General features: G+C 45.2%; 1 protein-coding gene across 1 annotated transcript in view; it reads right to left on the reverse strand.

The window, feature by feature from the left end:
• ISM1 (isthmin 1) overlaps positions 1-26,175 on the reverse strand; it is a 96,208-nt gene that overhangs the window by 26,079 nt on the left and 43,954 nt on the right. The window contains exons 2-3 of the mRNA XM_022594126.2: positions 11,412-11,651; positions 2,152-2,416 (exon numbers count right to left, since the gene is read on the reverse strand). Coding sequence (XP_022449834.1) covers positions 2,152-2,416; positions 11,412-11,651 — 505 coding nt within the window. The remainder of the gene's footprint in view (positions 1-2,151; positions 2,417-11,411; positions 11,652-26,175) is intronic.

Below are 26,175 nucleotides of genomic sequence, written 5' to 3' on the forward strand. Positions count from 1 at the left end.
GATTTTTGAGACCCACCCCAGAGAGTCTGATTCAGTAGGCCTGGAGTGGGGTCTGAAAATTTGCATTTCTATCACGGTCTTGGGTGATGCTGATCAACTGGCTTGGGAGACACACCTGGAAAACCATTGGTATATAGGGAAGGGGCTGGGGCCCAGGATGGGTGTTAAATTTTAACAGGCAAAGGAGGGATTCTGAGGTCCAGGGTCTGAGCCCCAGTCAGAGAGACCTTGTTCCATGTGGCTTGGGCAGACAGGCTCAGCTTTAGTCCTGAGCCCAGGTTCAGTTCCACACTGACCTTTTCCTCCCATTCCTATCTTCCAATCTAACTGTCTCATTTCTAAATACACTTTACTGTCCTAAAAGATGTGCTATTTATTTATTTTTCCAGAGAGGCAGAATAACATAGTAGTTAAGAGGACAGACTCTGGACCCAGACTGTCTGAGATGGATCCTAGGTCTTGACCCTTGAGTTCAAAGTTGTTTAACTTCTCCAGGCTTCAGTTTCCCCATCTGTAAAATGGGTCCCTGCCTCAGTGAGCTGATTAAATGAGCTAATCTGTGAGAGCTGCTATGAAGAGGAACTGTGAAAGGCAGGTGCTGTAGAAAGGTTGGCTACTGTTCCCAATCCTTTGTCTTGGAAAATAAATTGGACCTCTTCTGGGAAAGGAGAAGGTTTTACAAGCCTCCTGATTGGGTGGGGTCTGGGAGCTCTCTTTCTGCTCCCCTAGCATTTGGTGTATATCTCTGCTGTGGCACCCTTTGCTCTATCAGTTAACTTTTCTCCTTTTGTCCATAGATAGGTGAGATGCTCTTTAGAGAAGGACTGTGTCTTAATCAGTTTTGGATTCCCAGAACCTAGCACAGTGATGGGCATAAGACGTGTTCAATGTCAGTTGAACAACTAAATGATGTGGCTGGGAAAAAAATGGTCTTACTCTTTTGGAAGTTGCCTAGGATCATCTATTAGCAGGTAGAAACAACTCTCCAATATACAACTGGTCTTTCTGCTGAAAAATGGGGGTAAGAGTGAGAATGCAAATGGTGCTAGACAAGTCATCCTCATAGAGTGTTCGCTTAAGTCTGCTGAGGCTGAACCACAAGAACATCACGATGGTAGATGCATTTGTAAGATATCAAATACTCTCATTATAACACAAGGCACACTGCCTGATTCCTCCTGAAGCCTGGCCAGATGCTTTCTGAATCTGTTTCCTCTTCATCTAGGCCACACAAAAACCATTTCCCAGCCTCCCTTGCATCTACGTGGGGCCATATGATGAGGTCTTGCCGATAGAATTTGAGCAGATGTGATGTGTGTCATCTCCAGGCTGAGGGGGTTAAGAGCGTGTGTGCCTTTTCTAGGCTCTATCTCTCTACTGTCTTCCAGCCAGATGCAGAGCATCCAGTGGATAATTTGCAGGCCCTTACAGTTGGTGGAGCTTCAAGATGGAAGGAGCCTGGGTCCCTGAATGACTGAGTGGAGCAGAATTCCCCAGACCCTGTCTCCCATCCCAGCTTAGGTGAGAAAAGAACTTTCATGATTTTAAGTCATTGAACTTAGAAATTGCTTGTTATCTCAACTATCCTACTCTAAAAGCAGGGGAAACTCTAAGTCCCAATTTGGGGTCTTGAAATTTACTGGTGGGGAGGCCTCGCTTTGACAACTCGTGACATACATGTCCATGAGGGTTTCCAAGGGCCACTCCACTGCCTACGATAAACATAACACAGTTGCCTGGTCAAAGGAGACAGCGGGGTACATCTCTTTTACTAAGTTGATTTTTAGTATGAATTTTTACAGTCAAACATATGAGGAAGTGAACTTGGTGATTCTGTCATTTTGGAAAAAAAGAAAAGAAAATTTTTGGGAAAAAGAAGGCAGAACCTCTAAGACCCCTAACTGAAAAAAAAAATTCTCTCCTAGGATAATTGGTATTATTTTAAAATTATAGTCTTTCCAGAAAAATGTGGCTTTGGGGGCCTCTTGGGGCTTCTGTGGACAGAGCGGACAGAGTCTGTATGAGGTCTGCCTCACTGAAGACCCAAAGCCACACACTGTAAACGGGCTTTTGTTTGGCTCCACGTCTGCTGGGCCTCATCGTCTCATTTATTCTCCGCACCAATTTTATATTACTGGGTGGTAAACTCACCATATTCTGGCTGCTCTTTGGATTCAAAAGTCCGGTGGCCTGGGGCCGGACGGTCCCACCCCCCAGGGGGGTTGAGGAAGTTGCTGTCGTCTGAGGTACTGTCGTACTTGTAGTCCTGGTCCCCGCCGTTGGCCCTTGCCAAGGACAAGGACCTCTGCCACCAGGCCCGCCAGTCGGGGGATGGGACTGACCAGCTGGGCTTATTCTCCGGATGCTGATCTTTATCTGCTTCAGAGTCAGGACCGTCCACCACCTCTATGGTGACCTGAAGAATTCAGAACAGGCCAGGGTCAATGAGGAGTCAACAGCCTCTAAGCCGGGTGACCCTTGGAAGACAGTCTGAGAGAACGGAGGGAAATGTGCATCCCTCACAAAGGAAAGCTGAGGCTGCACGGTGACACAGAATGGAAAACCTCCAGGGACGCCCAAAGGAACGGATGCACACGGGCCTCGGGTTGGGAGGAAGCAATGCATCACTAGGGTCCCTGATTTACTGACGACTGTGTTGCTGGGAAGCCTTTAATTCAAGGAGTAAACATGTACCGTGTATGTTCTTGAAGTGGCACAAGAATAATTAAAATAAAACTGAATGCTTACTGAGTACTAACTCTGCACCAGGGACTGTTTTAAAGGCTCTACATATATTAATTTATTTAATCCTCAGAACAGCCTTATAAGGTTGGTTCTATTGATTGGCCCTTGTGGCTGCTGATCTCCAAAGATGTCCCCGGCAATTCCTCCCATTCTGGTATGTGTGTGCCACACCTCTCATCAAGAGGTGGAGTTTGTTTCCCCTCCCTTTCAGTCTGGGCTGGCCTTGTGACTCACTGTATCCAGTAGAATGTGTTAGGTGTGACAATGTGACAAGCCTTACGAGGTCTTGCAATTTCCATTTTCATTCTCTTGGCATGTTCCTACCATTATGTACAGAAGCCCAGCCTAGACCGCTGCTCACAGAGCCGCCATGTGAAGAGGCAGGGCACATAGAGGAGAACAAAGAGTCCTCTCAGTCACTGGCCAGCTCTGAGGCCCCGGTCTTGTGTGTGGGGTCATTTTGGATCCTCCAGGCCCAGTTGAGTCACCCTAGCTGATACCACGTGGAGCAGAGATGAGCTCTCCTGGCTGAGCCCTGCTCAAACTCCTGACCAACAGGACAGTGAGCAATCCAGTGGTTGTTGCTTTAAGCTATTAAGTTTTGGGATGGTTGCTAGACAGCTTTTTATAGACAGGGAAACTGGCACACAGAGAAGTTAACAACTTGCCTAAGGTCACAGAGCTAGTAACTGGCAGCCATGGGAAGTCTAGCTCCAGAGCCCACGCTCTTACCGACTTTGCCGTACTGCCTCTCAAAAAGTCAGTCACCGAGGTAGTGTCCCCTCCTGTGACCAAGTGAGCAAAGAGGCCACTGACGCTGGTGGGGGCTGGATGCCACAAGTCGTGTAGAGATGTGAGCACAAGGTCCTCAAGGTCCAGGATGTCACAGCTTGAGCTTCACTCATCCCTAGTCCAGACCCAGCACACACTCCTTACCCGACCCTCAGGGTCAGAGCAGGTAGTTCCAGAGTCAAGGTCAGAACTTGCTCTTGGATTTATGGAGCCTAGTTTGGAAGTCACGGGGCTGAAGGAATGCAGCTTCTTGGCTTCGAGAGACAATCAACATAGAGAAACTTGTTTAAAAAACATAATAAAAGACTCCTTGGGTTCCTTTGGCCATCGCATAGCTCTTGCAACACCCCCTGGATGAGTTGTGTGCAAATGAATCAGAAACATGCGTTCCAAGTAATCAGCGCAAGATGTACTGGGCAGATGCTTTTCCAGTTTTGCCCTAACCGGACATCTGAGAGATTTGCTGACATACTCTGCCACATTGCACCAGGTCGTGCCAATCCCTGAGACAAACAGACCCTTCCTTTTGTCTTAGGAATGGGAAGGTTTGAATTCTACTTGCTTTGACATTTTAAAGAAGTTGCCCAGCTCATGGTGGGCCTGGGCTGTGGCCTTGTGTGGTCCAGTCACAAAGTTAAGGGTGTGGCCTTCCATCCCAGATTATACTTGGGCTGTGGCAGGCCGAGTGCATCTCTTCCTCTGGTGTGGGATGCCTAGAAGGGCACCACTGGCTTGCTTCCATGCCACCACCATTACCCCAGTCTCATAAGCATCCCTTGCATATTTGTAAATAATTATGGGACGTTTAGTAATCCCCGAAAAGGAAAAAAGAAAAGAAAGAATTACATCATTTGCCTTGTATCATTGCTGTTTGCTGAAGGGATGGTTGTTGGAAAGGGACGGGGACCTGGACCCACACGCAACGCTGTAAGGGCAACGCGGAAGAAATACACCGCTGGGCTGCGCAGACCTGAGCTGGGCAGTGACGCAGTGATGCCGAGCCTTTGAAGACAACCTTTCTCCTCTGTAGTCCAGGCCCCCTGTGCCTGCAGACAGAACAACTGAGCCGCAACAATCGTCTGCAAGGCTATTAAGGGTTTTGGAGGGGAGAAGCTGCCAAGAGTCAGGCAAGCCTGCAATTATGGTAATGAAATCAGGCTCTGGGTAGGAGATAAGGGGGAATGGGCTGGACAGTTTTGGTATTGCATTTGTATCCAGACTGGAGTCAAAGGGATTGCCTAAACAAAACGTGCCCTGCAATTTCTCCAAGCTGGGAATCAAAACAATTTCATGTTTTAAGCTATTACCGTCAATATGATTTTTTTCCCCCCGCAAACTACTGCTCAGATCCAAAGAAAATAGATTTGTTGCCTGGCCAGGCAGTGAGTAGCAAAATATGAATTTACTCCAAAAACTATATTGATGACTAAATCTCATCTGTTTAGAGGTTTCTTTTTCCCCTTTCATTTTTAGCCACTGCTCCAACTGAATTAGAAAATAAAAAACACACACACACACACAAAATAAAAAACACACAAACCTTAGGATCCACCCTTCCCTGCAGTTAAGAATATGGAAACCTCATACAGACATCAAATGAAGAAATGTAATCTTGAGCCTGAAATTTCATAGGCATCCAATTAAAAAGGCTTAATGAGCACGATCATGACTTCTCGAATGGTGCGGATTAGTTTTATGTTTCCTGTCGCTCTTATTATATTTACATGTTCTTTAGCATCAAAGAATCTGTTCCTAAAAATGTCTTGAACAATAATAGGTGTGATGAGCTGAAGGTGTGGTAGTGAGCACAGCAGGTTTCCAAGCTGATAGATCTTACCATCTTTTTGCATCCTTAATACACAGAATTGAAGCATTTCTAGTACACTGGTTTCTTCTGGACTTTTCTGTACCATGAATCAAGATAGTAAAAGAAAGAGAACTTTTCCAAAAGACCCAACTCCAACTTCTGGCAGAATCTTGTCAGCTCTAAGAAAGAGAGTCTAGAATAGGTGCCAATTTGGAGAATTCCATCCAAAATTAGGAAAGGAGGATAAAATCCTTTGTAATATTACCTGTTTCTTTCTTTCTCTTGAGAGTTTAAACATTTATTAGAAATAAACTCTTTACTCTTGCTCTGAAAAGCACTTTCCACTGGGAAACTAACACAATTCTTAGTTTAACTGATAATAAACTAATGACACTGGGAATACAGAAGCCTTGACTTTCTGAACTCAGGAGAATCTTCTAGAAGCTTCTAACTTGGTCCTCTAAGCCTCGAGAGCTATGGTGACTAGGCAGATTTGGGTTCGTATTTATTTCCCAGAGAGGAAAATGAGGCCTGGGAGGTGAAATGATTCCTCAAAAGCACAGAGCATCCGGGGACACGACGACAGTCTCCAGCAAAGGGTTAGACCCCCGATTATGTACCCCTTCTTCCTTGACAATTGCCGAAGAAAGAACACAAAGGACTAAGTAGATATATAATCCCTCCCTCTCAGACCCACTGATGCTCTAAAAACAACTCTGGCAGCTCCAGTAAGTGTGGTTAATGCTTTGAGATTTGCAGCGTGCTCGTTCAAATATCATTGCTTGTTCTACACAAGTTAAACCCACAATTCAGGCATAGAAACTGGCCTAGAGAATTCACGTTCCTGAGGTGAACAGCAAGGAAGGTGGAGAGCTGGACTCAAAACTCCTGATTCTTAATTATTTTATACGTTTCCTCTGTCATCTTCATGCTCACTGACATCACCAACCAGCATCCACCAGTCTGGGGAATCTTCCCATATTCCTGTCTCTGTGCTGAGTGCTTCGCGTGGATGATTTCATTTAATCCTCACAACAACCCTACTACTACAGAGTATTGTACTGCAGAGGTACTACTCACAGGTTGTGTTATCATTCCCATTGTATAGACAAGGAAATTGAGGCATAGAGAGGTCGAGTAACCTGCATGCAGCCATAGAGGCCAAGCCTGGTCAACAAAACTGTGGTACCAGAGCCCAAGGGCAGGTTGGTGGACTCTAGCTCATGATGGGGACTGCGGGGCCCCCATAAGAATCTGAACAATACCGGCTTGTCCCCTGGAGTGTGTGGGACCATCTCTTGGGCACAGAGATTTCTTGGTTCTTACTTGGCCAGGCCTGCCATTCCAAAAGGATTTTAGGAAAAACGGAGGAGGGGAAATCAGAAGTAGAAGCACGTACAACACCTGCAGCCCTGGCCAACTCATCTGATTGTATCAAGAGGTCTACGGCCGTGTAAATAAGTCTGTGCGAGGGGAAAAAAAAGGCCTTTAGCTGACTATTTTTGTGTCTGCCTCAATGGAAGAAAAGAAATAAATACATTGGTTGAAATGAATACAGATCTCAGATTGACCCAGAAAAGAGAACTATTTGGTGGTGAATAGCCACTGTGGTCATGAATTGATGCAGTGAGCCTAATAATGAGTTTATTTTAGAGATTTTTGTCTTTGCTATCTGACCATCAGCTGCAGACCAGAAACTTAGCCAAGGATACCGAAGTTCAAGTTGAACTTCTCCTGGGAGATTTACTTTCTTTCCTGAGTGATTTATTTATTTATTTATTCGTTGCCAAAACCCCAACTTCTAGTTTTGTTTTAAATTTAATATGGAGATTGGGTTCAGGAGTTTGAGGCTATTTCTTTCTCTTTTGTGCATTGTTTTTTTTTTCCCCTCACTCACTTCCACAGCCTGAAGCCAGTCTTAAAATGGAGAGCCCAATCCACTTGGGACAGAGGCCACCTGGCTTCAGGGGTTTAAAAAAAAAAAAAAGCTCCAAAAAGCTGGGCTTTTTAAAGGATTTCCCTTCCTAAAAGTCAAGAGGCCCAAGAGCTCAGCATTGTCACTTTGGAAAGGTGTGGGCGGTTTGGCAGGGGGGCAGAGCAGACCCCAGCCTTGGAGCGTGGGAAATGCTTGCAGACACAGGGGGGCTGGGGGGAGGTTCAGAGAGATGGGTATCAGATTCCTGGGTAGCTCCCGGCTCCAGTGAGGGCTGCCTAAGTGGGGGTGAGGGGCAGGTTGCCAGGGGATGGGGGGAGACCAGGCCAGGGGCCCTGGCAGCGGAAGCCGACCTACTGATATGCCTTCACCTGTTTTCAGTCCACTCCCCAGGGAGAGGCAATGCTTGGACGGCCCGGGGTGACCGGTGGGACTGTCTGCTTGGCTGAATCGGCCCTGTGTCAAACCAGTGGATTTCAACAAAAGACCAGAGCTCTGAGGAAGGGGCGAGGGCTGACAACGTGAAAACCATCACCCCTTTTAGAAAGCACCTCATCTTTTAAAGGACCACCGGGGAGCTGGTTTACTCAAGTGCAGTGGGGCATGAGGCTACAGCGGCCAGTGCTGCGTGTGTGTGTGTGTGTGTGTGTGTGTGTGTGCGTGTGAGAGTTTGTGTGTATGTACGTGCCCTCACACACACTCACACTCAGACCTAGGGCTGGGGCTCCCGGGGGTAGCAGCTGCGTCAGTCTTTCTTTGAGCATCTTTCTGAGTCACTAACACTCCCCTTTCATAATCTTCCAGAAAGAGAAAGGACAGGAATGCAGTTCAGTGTTCCATCATCAGATCAATAAAACATAGGCTGCCCTACCCCACCCCGCCGACTGCCTGCGGAAGGTTAACAGACACAGGGCTTGTGCAAGGCAGAAATTGGATGAACCAACTGGCCGGCGGGCAACAGGACAGCACTGGCCTGGTTTTTGATTCTGATGGCATCTGGGTTGAAGCCTCATTCGTTTCGGGTCCATTTTGCCAGAAACCCTGATATTTGGAGCAACGGGGAAACCTACACTCTTGAGAGGTATAGTGATTTATTCTGTCCAAAGGGTAACTCAAGAAACATATAGGGACGTCATAGGAGTCGCCTGGTCCCCTTCCCGCCTTGTGCTCCAAAGCATCCCTTTCCGAAGCAGCTCCTGGAGGCAAACTTCTTGTATGTGCTGGGGCGGTGCTGAGACAGAGTGAAGACAAAGTGGGGATTCCTTTGCACCTGTTAGAAGTCTATACAAACAGGTGACTGTGGGCTCAGAGGGGACAAGGATGAATGATTTCCATTTGTCCCATCTCCGCTGCCATCCTTGTGACGGCACAAGGGGAAGCTGCGTTTTATAAAAGTCCAAGAGGCTTTGTTGGAGAGTCTCAAGTGTGGTGATCTCATAACTCATCCTCCACTTATCCTCTGTTCCCTTGTCTCACTTTATAGTTCTCTCCACACCCATAAACTCCAACCACCCTCTCATCCCTCAGGAAGCCCAGCGGAACTGTTCCAAAGAACTCTTCACTTTGCGTCTGGCTAGACAACACAGCTTATTCTGATGAAAAATGTATTGCGAGCTCGGGGGTTTTACTGAGCTCATGCACAAATCCATCGCTTCATGGCTGCCCTTTTCTTTTTATGGAAAAGTCATTTGGGCTCCCCAGATCTGAGGATCCCAACCACTTTTGCCCCACTGTTCTTCCCTGACAGTCAGGTTAATGTTTTAAAAAGGCCCAAGTGGGGTCTGAGGACTTCCTGATAGATGGATTTATCTGGGAGAGAAAAAGGGGATCCTGAGAAATTTTGTTAGAAATTCGGTTCTAGGTGGAGCTCCATGCGCTTAGTAAATTTCTAATGAGGAGACTGCAGCCTTCCAGTCCCCTGCATCCAGGTCTTTTCTTGTAAGTTTACATTAGTAACTCTTAAATCGATTATATTAATAGCTCAGTCCTCAGCATTAAGCCCCACAGCGACATTTCCCATCTCTGGAAAAAAAATGCAAGCTACAGCAAACCTAAAATTGTTGTGGGCATGATCTAAGCATCCTTGGGATAAGGGTGGTTTAGTCCCAGAACCATAAAAATCTATCAACAAGGAAAAATCACTTCCTGTCAATGAAGGCGTCATGGGGAGCCTCTTTGAGCAACAGTAAGGACATGTCTGTACCTTTTTTTGCCAATCTGCACCTCCCCCAAGTGGATCCTTTGTTCTTTATCGGAGAGCCATGTGGCCAGTTCCCGGAGAGAGGGCAGTGGATCGAAAGGCCTGTTTTCCCTATTAATCAATTAGAACAGTCCAAGACTTATTGGAAATATTAATTGGTCCATGCAGTGATTTCGGCACATGGGTTGTCAAAGAGTGACCTCCGAAACATCTTTCACTTATGTACCCTCAACGCTGCCCTGCCCTAATCTTCCCAAATATCCCATCTATTCAGGTCTGTCCTCCATGGAACTCGGCGGTTTTTCTGCCTCTGTCTCCACAATCCTTCTGGCACTATCTTGGGCGGTAGCCGGGATCTTTACACCTACGTCATTTCCTGGAGGGAGAACACCTTGCATTTCTTAACTTCCCAGAAGCTAACACGGCATTGAGGTGTATTCTCAGGGACATTCAGTAGTCATAACAACACTGGCGTTAGGAGCAAAACAACTCTGGCCAAGGAAATCTGATCTAAAAGGGTGTCACACAGACAGCGTTAGCCTTGCGAGAGAGACCACTAACCTAATTATGGATCAATTGTTCCAAGGTCAGGTTCAGGAACTTTCTGCCATGGAAGCTAATTGGAATTTGATGCAGAGAAAGAATAAGGACAAGCTGCCCTTCATCCAACGAAAAGAGTTGAGGATAAACTTAAAAGTATGGAAGCAGGCACCTGAGGACTCGGGCTGCACAGGGCCAGGCTGCCCAGGGGGATGAGCTGCCCTCGGACGCCATGGGTACCGTCTCTGGGAAGAAACAGTGGGAGGCACAAGCAAAATTCAAAATGAGGAGTTTGTTTTTGAAACATGAAATGGTAGGCAGAGTATTCTTGGGAGCCTGAGAGACTGGATTTGAGCCCCAACTACTGTTTACTAGCCATGTGGCCTTGGGCAAACCAAATGGGAACTTCCTGAGAGTCAGTTGCATTATTGATAATATTGGAGGAATGACGTGGGCTCCATAAGAGTATTGGGAGAGTCAAACTGGATCCACCTTTACTTTGTAAAGTAAATTGTGCTATTTCAGCGCAGGTGAGAGTTCTTATTTTCAGTTCCAGGCACCTCTTTCCTAATCTCCCATTTCCTTCAGCGTCACCCCAGCTCATCTTAGTGATATGTATTCCTCTCTCCCCTAGAAACTTCTGTTATCACCTCCTTTCCTCTTATTAAAAATTTTTTATCAGTCATTTACACTTTGGAGCAACTGAAGTGTTGTCAGTGCCTAAAGGAATTTCTGGTGTCTAAGGCAAGCTAGAGAGGCATTTGAGAGACAGTGTCTTCCTGAGCATCTTAGAAATCACACTATGATCTGCCTCATCTACTCATGTGTCTGATTGGCCTTTCTCTATAGCTAACATATTTCATCAATTTCAGGGCATATTATTTTGTTTTGTTTTCACATTTCTTTTTTTTTTTTTTTGATGCGGACCATTTTTAAAGTCTTTATTGAATTTGTTACAGTACTGCTTCTGTTTTATGTTTTGGTTTTTTGGCTGTGAGGCATGTAGGATCTTAGCTCCCCGACCAGGGATTGAACCCGCACCCCCTGCATTGGAAGGCGAAGTCTTAACTGCTGGACCTGCAGGGAAGTCCCTGTTTTTACATTTCAACAGCTCTGAAATCAGGATGTATCTTATAATCATTGGTGTGTCATACTCTAATTAGCACTGCTTTCTTTTTTCAGTGGTTGATAAAATAATGATGCATCTCATAATCCAGGGTGTTACACAGATGAAATACAACACTGCTCTTATAGAGATAACATGCTTGTCAGCAGGATTCATTAAGGGGTCAAGGAGAAAAGTGAGGTAAGGTAGCAGTTGCTTTGGAATCAGATCAGGAAACAAAGACATGGGCCGTTTCATTTTCTTTCACCTTTCAGTTGCTAAGCATTACCTGGATATTTGGATTCTGCCCATTGATATCAGCTTTGGAAAGATCTGGAAAGTTTGGTAGATCAAGGAGAAAGGATCTGGGGCCATCTCTTTGCAATGAAGGGGGCCCAGCCTCTTGCTGGAATTGCTGTCTGGGGAATGGTTGGTGTGCAGACTGGTGGTCCGAATGCTCCCCTGGTGTTTCTTTGGAGAGAGGAGAGCTGGTTTCCGATGTCGAGGCACTTTCCATGTTGAGGTTATTCTAAAACAAACGAACAAGCAAATGAAAAAATAAATAGGAGAGGCATGATTTAGAAATGCCACCCTTAAAAATTCAGGACAAGGACAATTTCAGGAGCTGGAATTAAGCCAGGATGGTATTCCCAACTTGTTTTCCTTCCATGGCTTAGTTTTTCTATCTTCAAAAAGCTAAATCATCAGGAAATTTTCCTAGCCTGCTACTTGGGAATTTTCTGAGGGCTAATGTGTGATGAGATATTAATCAAACATCAAAGCATATCAACAGAAAGTGCTAATTTGAAGGAGACTAGGTGCTCATTTAGAACTGGAATCAAATTATGGTTTCCTTATCACAGCTTCAATTGATTAACCACTCTGGCTTGAGTTATAGCCCCAGTATCCAGTGTTTGTTTCTTTGTTGTGGGTCAGCAGAAGATCTGACCAAACTGGGTAAAGTACTTCAGCCAAATAAATCATTGATTATTTCTAACCATCCATCCAACCATTTTTTTCATCCATCCACTCACTAACCTATTTAACTTTCTTTCCTCCTTCCTTCAATTCTTTCATTCATCTACTCATCCATCCTTCACCAAACTGGGTAAAGTACTTCAGCCAAATAAATCATTGATTATTTCTAACCATCCATCCAACCATTTTTTTCATCCATCCACTCACTAACCTATTTAACTTTCATTCCTCCTTCCTTCAATTCTTTCATTCATCTACTCATCCATCCTTCCATCCATTTATCCGTCCATTCATCCACACAATCAACAAGTGTCAACCACATGCTAGGCACAGGAAAGCCATGAACAAGACAGGCACGGGTCCTATTCTCTTAGAGAGTATGTCTAGTTGGGGGGAATAAACAATAAATACACACATAAATAAGATCAGGTCAGAGAATGGTGATTGCTAAGAAGAAAAGGAAGAAGAAAATGAGATAGAGTGGTCAGGGCAACTTTAGATAGGTAGCTGGGGAAGACCTTCCTGAGAAGGTGACATCTGAAGTGAAACCTGAACACCTGTAATTATCTGGGGGAAGAACATTCTAGCAGAGGGAACAGCAAGTAAGACAGTCCTGAGGTAGGGATGGCTTGTCTCATTTGAGAAACACAGAGAAGGCCAGTGAGGCTGGGATGGAGTGAAGGAAGGGAGAACGACCCAAGATGGGGATGAAGAGGTGGAGACAGGCCAAGAAAAAGCGACAGAAAGGCATCCTGAAATCGAATGTCTTTATCCCGGAAAGAAAGGTCCAAGTCTGTTGTTTTTCCAAACTAGCAGAAAATGTCCGTGTTTAGTTGTCACCAGGGGACATTTTTTCCAGTGACTGGAGCGTGTAGTAGTTGCTGGACTTCTTTCTCAGAGCAGCCCTTCTTCTGCTCTCACTCTTCCTGGACCCTCTTGTTGATGTTTCCTCCATCCCTTCAGGGGCAGCATTTTCATGTTTACTGGTGGAGGGAGATGTGGAGATAGAATTTCACCAGTGTTTGGGTCAGTGGTTAATGTTCTTGTTATTCTTGGGCGTGTTTGGGGGTTTTGGAGTGAATATTCCGGCACATTGCCTCCACACACACTCCCTGCCCCCTCTCACAGCAGCGTCTTTGACCCAGTCAAGGGGTTACACCTGGTATCAAAACACTCCCCAAGGTCAAGAATGGCCTGAGGATGAAACACATGCAGTGGGTAATGATCTTATTAGAGAGCTGACCTGAGGGGATGGATTTTTCTCTCTTTGAACAGACATGGGGCTGTGAGGAATAAACTCACTTGTGCAGAGACCATGTGAATGTTCCCAGAGGCCAAGAAGAGGCTGAGCTAGAAAGAAGCATGTCTGCTGTCTCTTCCTTAACATGTGCAGTTACGGCAGGGGAAGTGGGCTGCTCTTCATCATGTCTTTGCTTGCCTTTCTCCTTTGCTCAGGAGATGTGGCCAGGGGCAGTGTCTTTGTTCACCTCTCCTGTCACCTTTCTGCCATGTTTTCATCTCCTGGCACTTCCTCCTAGGGGGAGTTGCCCTGCCATCCCCAGGCATTGCTCAATGCAACAGAGGCCAAATGTATTATGCTGAGATTATATTATCCAGCACATAGAGAGAGAGAGACAGAGACAGAGACATACTAATTCTTTCCTCAACGTAAGACCTCTCTATCATAGCCCAGGGTAAGATAACTGAATGCAACTGTTCCCTTGTTTTTCTCCCTGGATCCTCAACAATGTTAGTAAGGACAGTTGACTTCTCATGGAGAATTTATTGCACAGGGTTTGGGAATCTAAGTCTCAGAAGGGACCCAGGATTTGCTTGTCCATGGCTTGAGGGATCCCCTGCAAATCCAGCCCTCACTTCATTATAGCAACTGGGACATACTGTTTAACTCTGTTAAAGATGGAGCTCTTTTTACTTTTCCCTGTGATGAAGCACTCTTTCTACTATGAAAACTTATATTTTATTTTATATTTGGTACTTTTGTTTTTTGGCCACACCGCATGGCATGTGGGATCTTAGTTCCCCAACCAGGGATTGAACCCATGCCCCCTGCAGTGGAAGTGAAGAGTCCCAACCACTGGACTGCCAGGGAATTCCAGAAAAACTTGTATTTTAGAAGAAGAGATAGGAAAGGTATCTGTGCTGCTTATTTGGCATTTCACTTAGACGGCTGAAAAAACAAGGACTGAATATGATGGGTTTCTTGATCTGACTCTGGAATTTTTCCTGAGAGGAGACACACTACCCCAGAGTGATCCTGGCTTAGACAGGGACCAAGAAAACCCCTTAAACTCTCTGTGGCTCAATAATCCTCCATGTAAAACAAAGCAGACGATAAGGAGAATCCCATGCTGTCCCAGCAGGATGGTCAAGAGAACTCAGGGTGGGTTGTGACTATACTTGAAAAGAGAAATGTAGAGTTAGGGCAACTGGGCTGGACGATTCAGGCCTCAAGTGCCTCTGCCGCGAAGACGGGGGCTAAAGTACATTTTGGCTTGAATTATGCACACAGTTGTGGCATTTCTCCATCTTTCCCCAATTCTCATCCTCCCACCCCTCAAACAACATTTGGAAGATGAGAATGGGAATAATAAAAAATGCTAATCACGATCTCTGAATTATTCTTGCATTTTTACAAAAACATATTTATCTGGAAATCTTGGCTCCCTCGAAACCGTGGCATGCCCCCAGACTGTTCAGAAACTGGAAGCTCTACGGTAGGGGGAGGGTGCCTCACAGTGCATCATATGAAATGAAGCTCCACTTTATTCAATCAATGACAAGATTCAGGGAGTAACCATTATTTTGGTAATCAAGAATTTAAATCTGGGGCGGGAGACAGTAGACAGGATCTGCTAACAAGGCAGGAAAACACCTCTTCTTCATTCTTTCTCAAAGACCCACTGTACAGCTTCCTTGTAGAGGCCCCACTGGAGGTCATGGTTGATGCACCAAGCCCACTCACCAAGAGATTCACTTACTTATTCTAGCAGAGTAAAGATTCTCAGGAAGGGTGGATCTCAAAATGAAGATTTAAACAGTTTGTATGTTATTCAGAAAAGCAGACATTATTCTCTGAAGACATGAGCTTTGGACAGTCCAGGGATTGAAGGAAAGAAATATCACCATTCTTTCCAAGGTGCTGCAGGATTCATTTTGTTTAAATTCAAGTGACATGAGGGCATCTGCTCAGTTTGGGAAAATATTTCTTTACCCACAATGTGTCTTTGAGTTGACTTTCAATCTGTGACAGTGCTGCAGCTCCAGGAGCAACGTTCTCTCTAATCTGCGAGCTGTGACTACTAATAAAGAGAGATAGAAGAACTAAAGCTAGTTGGCGGTCTATACGCATGCAGTGTTCCACTGCCAAGGAAGGTGACCTGTGGTGGCCAAATTGTCCAGCTGCTGCTTAACGCTCCCCATCTTTGGGCATAGCTCCTGTCCCTCCATTGTTTTACAACTTATTCTTATTTAAAATAGGAGTAAAGTACTACTATTGTAAAGTGTTAACAGTAATAATAAAATCATAAGCTAGGCTTCATGCTCGTGCAGCCTGGAGTTTTGCCTTAGATGGCAGTATTATTGTGGCAGATACTGTAGTTTCCTCCCCCATATCCACTCCCCACTTTTTTTTTTTTTTTACTCAGTGTTTATTTCAGGTGGCAACGTGCCTGGCTAAAACTACATGTCCTAGCATCCACTGCAGCTAGGGATGACCACGTGACACGGTTCTACCCAATGAGATGTAAGTGGAAGGTGCCTGATGGTACTATTGGACAGAAGGCAGAGTCAGTTTGCCTTTTGCCTCTTTTCCGTCTTCCATTTTCTCCTGGCTGAAGTGTGGATAGTAGCATTGGAAGTGAAATGATGCCACTGGCAAGAGGCTGAAGATACACACCAAAGGTGGCTGAGTGGAAAGATAGAGGAACCGGGGTCCCCGATAGCATGGCAGAGCCTTCATACTAGTCCTGGAATGATGACCTCTGAACTTCTTGTACCCTTGATACAAGCAGTAGTATTGACAATACTGCAGCCCTAGTAGCAATGTTCCCTGTACGATTCTAATTTGAGAGCCGTGACTGCCAATAACAAGGGAAAAGCCCTGTTCAGCAAAGTGACTCAAGATTGGGTACCATCCCCAGCTGTAGGAAGTACCAACAGGGCATATAGTGAACCATCACCGTGACCTTCACAATGGCAACCAGGTTATGGGTACTCAGCTCTGCTGCTAATTTTCATAATATCCTTTTCCAAATCTGCCCTCTACCCCCTTCTCTGTATACGTATAGAATCTTCTATTATTTCAGCATCTATATCTTACATTTCTCAAATCTATTACTCACTGGGTAATGTAATATTTCCTTTAATTTATCCAAAAATACTATCATTAAAGTTCAAGGACTTTGCCCTCAAAGGATCCAGAGATCCTTGGACAAATGGCTGATCCCAGAACTTGGGCAGGGAAGTCAAGGTGAGTTTGGGATATTTTGCTGTGTCAGAAAGCCAGGAAGACTTCAGTGATTAATGTGTCCTCTTCAAAGAACACAGGAGCCAGATTGAAGGGCCCACCCTGCACCAGGATTAGACAGTTTGGGCGTTAAAACAAAAAGGTTGTCGTTGACTGCCATACATTGCATCTATGACATTCCATGAGCCTATGATGATACTCATAAAAGAGAGGAAGCCAGAAAAACCATCACCCCCATTCGAGGTAGGGATTATAAAACTCCTTACTTTGAACATTTGTATTAAAAAGAAGTAGAGTTTTGTCTAAGGAAATAAAGTTTGAACTGAGATTGAAAAACACAGGTAAAATGAAGCCCGTGAAGCAGGTGAAGAGGACGGGGCAGAGGGGGAGATGGGCCAGGGAGCACTGCGATCCTGGCAAAGGATACGGTGGGTGCAGGCTCCCTGAGGCCTCCCAGGGCCTGGCGCAGAGGCCCAAAGGCTATCAGAGCTGGAATGGAGTGGGTGTTAGGCTCAGTGCCAGTCTGCTGTCTTAGTAAGCGATCACTGAGTAAATAATACAAGTGCTAGGCCCAAACCCAGACGTCTGGACCCACCAGCCTTCGGTCTGAAAGCTTTCTACCCTACTGTGCTGTGAGTTTTCCGTTAGGTCCCCACTTCCCCACTGGCATTCTCTGGGTCGTCTGGAGTCTTGCTAAGCTTTATGTGTGGGGATCGCCCCCCTGGCTCTCATCGGCTGGCCCTGGATGCCCCTGGGAAAGCTCTGTGAAGATGTGCTGAGAAGAGAAAACCTCTCATCGGCAGACCAGGTACAGTTTCTAAGATAACAAGCCCAGGCACTTTGTCATTCATGTCCTTTCTCCCCAGGACATCCCTGGCCCAAGACCAAGGATGCCCAGCAAACGCCCTTAGCCCCTGCGGCGTGGACTCGCTCATTTTGGCTGTCCTTGTGACCAAGGTGGATCACCACAGCCACATCAAGGTCAGCATGGTCACAGTGGACAGAGTTGCCAGCTGGTCATTTGACATAGGAGCGAGCGAGAGAGGGAGGGGTTCTTTGGAGAACCAAGTCACAGGGGAAATTAGGGCGATCAGCTCGAGGGGGACAATCAAGGTGTGAAAACGGGCGATGGGTCCACCTTTGGAAGAAGCGTGCTAAGCATCATTGTCCCAAGTCTGCAGCCAGCCACCTGCCCTGTTCCACAAACATCAACCAAAGGCTGGAGCATGAAAAACTGGGCTAATGTGACCACTTCCAGAACCTCCAGGAGAGGCACAAGCTGGTACCAAATTGTGGCTGGCTTGGACAGTTTTAGTGCTTTTTTTTTTTTAAGGCTGTGGTAACTATTCCCAGATTAACACAACCAGGCAGACTTCTTGGAGGCAGATGGGATGGCAGATTTCTGGAGGGCAAAGAACAGGCCGTATCTACAATCTCAAACCCCACACCCTCCAATTCCACAAGCTCGGGGGGCACCCAATAAGTACTAGTTGATGATAATGATGGCCACGGGCCTAGTTAGATTTTGTTTTAATTAGGCTCAGGCTACAGGCCTCATTACCCCTAATGTGGCTTTTATGTGGGATTCTAAAGAAAAAAAAAAAAATCCAAGACTGTTATATTGAAGATATTAAAGAAGATATTATTAGCAATGCTTTTGGTCTCATAGACTTTGAACAACAAACAACAAAGATTATAATTAACGTCACTGCAGCCTCTCCCCTTAAAATATATTAACAATATAGCTAATTAGCAATATGTCCTCATTTGGGGCTGGACATCTGCATATTATTATCGACAATGCTTGTTTCCTTTTTCCAGATTAAAGGCAGCCATGCTGCACCCAGGCATATGGCCACACTCCTTCCACATTAAAACACTCCATATTCTTCTCCCCACGATAAACACACTCGGGGCTTTATCTGTGTTGGGCATCGATTTTTGTCTGGAATATTTCCACACGTCTAAAAATAAGTTCAAGAATGCCATGGGTGGTATTTCAAAGGGAAGAGCAAAAATTTCCCTGTTTGGGGAGAAAAAAAGAATAAAAGGGTACTCTGATTATCTTTACACATGACTAGGGAGCAAGCGCTCCCAGGAAGAGAAAACCAGGAGAGTGAACAACGTGAATTTCAGACGGGAAAACCTGCTTTCTCAGGGGGTGCGCTCGTTCTTAGGGCTTGGGAAGATGGCAGAGAGATGGTGATCACAGGAACGGAAGCAGAGGTGGCGGAGGCTTGTTCAGTGCAGTGTCGGAGAGGAGGAACCAGGATCCATGGGGAGGTCCTCGCACTGTTGAACACACCGATGGTGAGGTCAGCCACCTTCTTTTCTCTCTAGCGGTGTGTGACGGTAATCACACCCCTTCAGGCAGCAGGAACAAATACACGTGGCTCTATTTTATGGCAAGCATGAACATGCAATGCCCCTTTGCAGGAAAGTACAAATTCCTGGCCGAGGGAAGTGGCCAGAACTGTGCTTCAATCTTTGCTGTCGGATCCTGAAGACAATCCTGGCAGCTAGTGACATAGGCACATCGTGTTTCAAGAATGCAGGAGTGTTTCATCTTGGTTGGGAATGGAGCCCTCTGTTGAAAGTCTGACTAATAGCTGAGGAATCTTCTGTTATGGGGGCAGAATGTATCAGAAGGCTGTTTACTCTAGGGCTTGGGAGTGACCTTGCTTATGATCTCAGGCGATGCTTTGGAAGGAATGAAGAATGGCCGACTCCTTGCACTTGGGCAGGGAGCTGGCTCCACAGGGGAAGGGGCCGCTGGTGTGGGTCTCCCACCCCTGTGTTTCCTTCTTGATCGAAGTCTCTTGGGGCCGGCTGACAAAATGGAAGTCAACGCCCCACTAGCTCGTCTCCGATACTTCTGTAAACAGCTTTGATCTTGAAAATGTGCGGATTATTGGTGATTTTTCAAGTTGTACTTTCTCCACTGCTGGCAAAGAAAACAGAGTGAGAACCACCCGGGCCCCATTTCCTTTATGTCCTGTTAGGCTGAAGAATGAACAGAAATGAGACACAAATTATTTTTTTAAGTCTAAGAAAACATGTGAGAAGTAGAGTCCAAGGCTGGAAAGCCAATTTGGCTAAAGAAACCTTCAGCCATCATCTAAACCATCTCTGCCAACGGAGGGGGATGGAGAAATGGTATTTTCCGGACTCCTTCTCCGGGCAAATGGGGGAACTGCCTAGAAGGGACGCTTGTATAAGTTCTCTTGGGGTGTGAGACAAACCTGCTCCCCAGTAAGCTGAGGGAAGATTTTGTCTGCTGAGAGGGGTATTTGAATTTGAGGGCGGCACTAACTTGCTCAAGGCTATAAAGAACAGGTCAAGTGTGGCCACCAGGGGGCTTCAGCCACGTGGAGCTCAGCCTCCCCTCTAAGTCAAACTTTGAGCAAATATTGAATGAGTGTGGAGTACTGTGGATTTTTCAAATTGTGCTTTCTCCATATCTGGGAAGTAAACAGAGCGGTAGCTATCCAGATCCTTTTCTGGAGCCCAGTTTGAAGAGGTACCAAATTATTAGCGTGCCTAAATGGCCCAACTATCTAAGTCCTCCCTTGACCAGAGGGAGAGTGTCAAACAGGACAAGGAGACCCCGGAGGTGAATGCCCCCTGCAGTGATTCTGCGCCTCCCCACATGGCCTGCGGGACACCCAAGGCCAAGGCAAGGCTGGTGTCCGCTGTCGCAAGGCAGAACCTGGAAGGCAAGTTGAAGGGCAAAGACTGGCAGAGTTCAGGCTGGCCTGGGTGGGGGGTGGTGGCCTTGGGGACCCTTGCCCAGCTTATTGTTTTAATTAAGAGGATGGATTTCTCTCAACACGCAAAGTTAAGACCCATCACTGAAACCTACCACAAATCTTTCTGCTCCAAGTACCTCTAAACTAGGTTTTAAAGGGAACTGGACTTTAACCTTGGAATCCTAGAGAAGGGTTCATGGTGTTGAGGAAGGGTCCTAGGCTAGGAGGTATGAGGCCCGGTCTACGTCTCAGCATTGCCCCTAACTAGCTTTATAAGCTTAGGCTTTATAAGCTACCTAGCTTTATAAGCATTGCCCCTACCTAGCTCTATAAGCTTTGCACCTAGATTGGTAGGGTTTGCAAAAACGTCCTCTTTCTGTATATATCTATGCATTGGGTAGTTGTCTCCTACACTGCCTTTGCATCTGGTCATGTGACTTACTTTGGCTGTTGGATAAGCAGAGATAAGTGTGTCTTAGAGCTTGCCTTTTTTTTTTTTATTGCTCTTTGCAATCTCAAGGCCTGGGCTAGCCTGTGGGATGAGGACAGACATGTGGAACAGAGACGATCTACCCCAGACTGAACAGCCTGCCAATGACCAATCACTCAAATGGAGACCATCCTAGACCATCTGGACCCAGCTGAGCCGGTCCAGACTAGGAAAGCCACCCAGCTGACCCATGGAATCGTGAGAAATGATCAACATTGGTGGTTTTAAGCTAATGAATTCAGAGTGGTTTGTTACATGGCAAAAGCTAACTGATCAGTTAGCAAAAGCTAACTGATAACAGGACTTCAGTTATTTCTTCTGTAAAATGGGTGTGGCGACGTAGGATGGGAACTAGAGAAAACCTCTCAATCCATCTAGCTCTGACCTCCTAGGAATGGAAGCCTCAAGAGACACTTGTCCTGGAGAAAGTGTTTTCTAACAATTAAAGAAAAAAACCTGATACCAAATGCTAAAAACATCAAACTGAGAGTGGGGAAATTAAACAAAAATGTGATGGTTCTAAATGCATGAAGTGCAAATACTATCTTCAATGTCGAGCACGCTTCCTTCTTTCTCCCATCCTTCTACCTGCTGACTCAAAGCTGGGTCAAATCTGTTGGAAAACATCCCTCTGCCTACTGCTTCCATCATTTACATGTGCTGCTCTGTTAACAGCTCCAAGGTCAGTGTTTCAAAGATTCGGAGCTGAGACTTAACAATTCTCCCTCACACTTTCATGATGCACCTGTATGGCTTTGTTGGCTCTCAGAAACTAGTAATGCTCATTTATTAGGGAAACCCTACTGACACTATAAAACAATAATAGAGCCATCATAGAGCAGCTATAGCCTGGGGTGAAGAGAAAGCTGTACACCACCAGGCCCGGTTCCCTTTCCCACCTGTCCGCACAGATTGTTCTTATTTGGACTCCTGTCTGTTCTCCTCCAGGGAAACTGTTTGATCCCTGCTTGGAAAGCTGGCAGCTGATGTGATTGTGGGCCCTGGACTTAGCTTGGCTAATCTTTCTCTATAAATGGATGGAGTTTTGTTCTGTTTATAGATTCACTCAACAAACACTTTCTGGGCATCTATGGCTTGGCCAAAAAGTTCCTTCGGTTTTAAAGTAAAAATAAAAGACACGTTCTTCATTTTCACCAAGGACATTATTGAACAACGTATTCACTGTTTTGTTCCACTACCTTCTGCCATTTTTCAGGCAACTTCATAATTCCATCTTCCCAAAACTTTTTATCTTTTTGAGCAAAGAACTGTTCCAGTTGCCTTTTACAGTCTTCCAGGTAATTGACATTTTTTCCATTAAAAGAATTTTGTAAAGACCTAAATAAATGTAAATTGAAGGTGCAATGTCTGGTGAATATGGCGGATGAATCAGAACTTCCCAGCCAAGCTGTAACAGTTTTTGCCTGGTCATCAAAGAAACATGCGGTCTTGCGTTATCCTGATGGAAGATTATGTGTTTTCTGTTGACTAATTCCGGACGCTTTTCATCAAGTGCTGCTTTCAGTTGGTCTAATTGGAAGCAGTACTTGTTGGAATTAATCGTTTGGTTTTCTGGAAGGAGCTCATAATAGAGGACTTCCTTCCATTCCCACCATATACACAACATCATCTTCTTTGGATGAAGACCAGTCTTTGGTGTGGTTGGTGGCGGTTCATTTCGCTTGCCCCACGATCTCTTCCATTCCACATTATTGTACAGCATCCACTTTTCATCGCCTGTCACAATTTGTTTTAAAAATGGAACGTTTTCGTTATGTTTCAGTAGAGAATTCCATGCGGAAATACGGTCAAGAAGGTTTTTTTCGCTTAACTTATGTGGAACCCAAACATCAAAGCGATGAACATAACCAAGCTGGTGCAAATGATTTTTAATGCTTGATTTGGATATTTGGAGTATGTCGGCTATCTCCCGCGTGGTGTAACAATCTCCCGCGATTGTTCTCAATTAATGTCTCGATTTGATCTCTACCAACCTCCAACCATGGAGCCTCGTCCAGCGGGAAATCTCTAGCACGAAACTTCGCAAACCACTTTTGACATGTTTGATCAGTCACAGGACCTTCTCCATACACTGCGCAAATCTTTTTTTGTGTTTCAGTTGCGTTTTTACCTTTCTTGAAATAATAAAGCATAATATGCCGAAAATGTTGCTTTTTTTTTCCATCTTCAATATGAAAATGGCTACACAAAAATTCACCACTTCTGATAAGTTTTTTTTTAAATGCACGCTAATATGACAGCTGTCATAATACAATCTAACAAAATTGTTTCGAATGAAGTTAAAGGCAACTAAACGGTACCAGAGCCATCTTATAGAAAAAACCAAACGGATGTTTTGACCAACACAACACTTTGTGCCAGGTGCCTTGCTGGGATGAGACAGTCAACAGCATATACCTTGTTAAGAGAAATGATCCAAAACTTGGAAATAAAGCAAAAGGATGATTGCAAGTTGATTAGTTCATAGCAGGACATAGTATGACAGGACTGTCCTACTTTTCTAGGAGAATGGACCTTTGTTTCACTCATGATTTACTATTGCTTAGGGCCTAGGGTAAAAGTTACATGCTAACTTGGTGATTTTCACCCTGTAGAAATATAAAAATTTTTTTTTGGTCTGGTAGAAAAAATAACTCATTAAAAGTTCTCATCACAAGGGAAAAAAATTGAAAGTATGCGAGGTGATGGATGTTAACTAAACGTACTGCGCTAATCCCTCAAAATATATCATATATCAGATCATTATGTTGTACACCTGGAACTTATGCAGTGTTATATGTCAATTATATCTCAATAAAACTGGGAGAAAAAGAAGCAATAACTCAAAGCTTACTGTTTTATTGCCCTATAGGACATTAACCAGTTTTGCTTCTAACTTGCAAATTTACTTTGTCATGATTTTCCCCACAAATTTTATAAATATCTGTCCCTCACATGCTCTGAACTAGAATTAGCATGTCCCTAGTTCCCTCACTAATTAGTTAAATAAGGCTTTGACATGTATTCCTTTTATATGAGACATTTTTAACATTATGAAAATCATATTTGGAGAAGGTTTTGTCTTGAAGGACTTCAGACTCCAGTGGGGAAGTTAAGAAATGCTTACATATAAAATGCCAGGTAGAAAGTGAGAAATTCTCTAGGAGTGAAAGAGTTCAGCGTCAGGAAGTGAAATTATCCATACTTCTAATTATGATTCCACAACTCACCATCTATTGAATCTTTAACAACCACCACATATTCTTCTTTCATCTTCTCTAAAAGACCTGTATCTATCAATAGATACCGGTCCAATGTAATAACAAGCTGAAATAAGTATGGAGAAGAACGGTTTGTGAGCAGGACTTTTTGTGGGGTTCTTTTACTGGGGAGGGCAGAAGGCCAAGTGTCAGATGGCAGAGGGCACACCCCCCTCCCCACTTTCAACCATTTTATTACCTCCCTTCCCCCATACAATTTCCTACTCTGACCTTAGAGAAACAAAGCACCTACTAGTTTTTTTCTCAACAAAGATCATTCTTCCACTAGAACTCAGCTGAGCTTCAAGGAAAGAGAAGAGCAAGTTTCTCAGGGGCTTTCTTTTGGGGATGGTCATGAAAGGCGGGGTATGATAGAGCACGTACTTACATGTTACTACTCTCCCCAGGATAAACATCACAGTACTAGGGTGTATCCATCTGAATCTGGGCAGCAAATGGATGGCACTGAGGTATGTATGGGTGACCAAGGGAGCTTAATGAAGGAACAATTGACAGATGTCTGGACAAAGAGGCTGGGAACCACCAAAGATGCTGTAGTATGCCAGGAAAGCCAGGGAGATCTTACACTCCCAGGCCTGAAGAGGCAAGGAAAGGGAGACGTTACTGTTCCCCAAAGGGAGAGAGAGGTGTGGCTGTGTGTGTGTGTGCATACACATGCACATTGGGGCCTTACTAAATACTGCAACCTCCCTCTCCTCTTCCTCTCCTCTCTTGCCACCTTTACCATTGGCCAAGTCCAAACAGAAGCTCAAGAGTAAGGGAGCCCATTGGTGGGACACATTCCGATCACACATCTGAGGCACAAGTTAGGATGGAGAAGGGTGAAAGGTGGATCTAGAGGTGAATGGAAGATACTGAGCACACAGGACATGTCTGGGAGGAACCGCACTATCACCCAGGCCAGGCACTGGAAGTTTAATCTTCACAACATCCCTTTGAAGGAGACACGAGCACCCGTGTTCCAGGGAGAAGGAAATTGAATCCCAGAGGCCCCTGGATGGCAAGTAGGCACCATAGCCCCGTTCCTTCCACTGCACGGTGCTGTCCTAATTTCTCTCCTGGGGGTGTTATTTAGAGTAAAAGGATCTGCAGCCCCCTTGGAGTTCCCATCTTCCCCCAGCTGCAGCCCTCGCCCAGGTAACAGGTCCAAGAGGCCTGGTTCAGGCACACTGGCCTGCAGTGCACTGTTGATTTAATCCTCAACTCTGCTCCCCTACCTTGTTTGGTAGGGGGGTCCTGGCCGCATTTTCTTAGGAAAACTCCTACGTAGATACCAGTCCAGCCCAAAGCTGCTTGGCTTGTGCAGGCTGATGACTTCGCAGGTCCAGTTAGTGCTGGTCAACAAAAACGGTTGGTATAATGAGGCCGAATTACAATAATGGCAGCAAACTCGTGATGGAAGAAGACAGGAATGAAATGGCACATAGCACTTCATGCAAACATTATGGGAGTTATTTCGGTGGGCCAGAGAATGGAGAAAGTAGGTCACAAAGAGCCAGGTTCCAAACTATCGCTTTGGTTATTAGCTTTTGGGGTCATCACATTCCTCCTGAGATTTGCTAAGCATTTGGGGTGAACTTTGAAAGTGACAGGGACCCAAATGGCCATCCACAGTAGAATGTATAAGGAAGGTGTATGCATACAATAGTTATAGAATGAAATATTATCAATGAAGCTCTCAAATGAAAGGTTGAACAATCCAGATAAAACATATGATTCTATTTATACAAAGTTCAGAAGCAGGTAAAACTAACCAATGTTGTTAGGAGTCAGGACAGTGGTGACCCTGGGGTGCTGGTGACCAGAGGGGAGCCCGGGGAGGGGGATGTCTGGGAGGAGTAGCCATATTCTGTTTCTTGATCTGGCAGCTGGTTACACGAGGTGTTCGCTTAGGGGAATTTGTTGAGCTGTACACGTATGATCTGTGCTCCTTTCTGTATGCAGGCGACTTATCTACGGAACTTATATAACTACCAAAAACACAAGGGAAAATAAAATAGAAAGGGAATCATAGAGAAATGGCAGTTGGCGAGGTCACAGAGATTTCTTAAAGACACCAAGCTTCTGTT

The sequence above is a fragment of the Delphinapterus leucas genome, chromosome 15, assembly GCF_059928025.1.
Source record: "Delphinapterus leucas isolate spDelLeu-1000000601 "Yukka" chromosome 15, BTC_Dleu_Yukka2, whole genome shotgun sequence".
Taxonomy (NCBI): domain Eukaryota; kingdom Metazoa; phylum Chordata; class Mammalia; order Artiodactyla; family Monodontidae; genus Delphinapterus; species Delphinapterus leucas.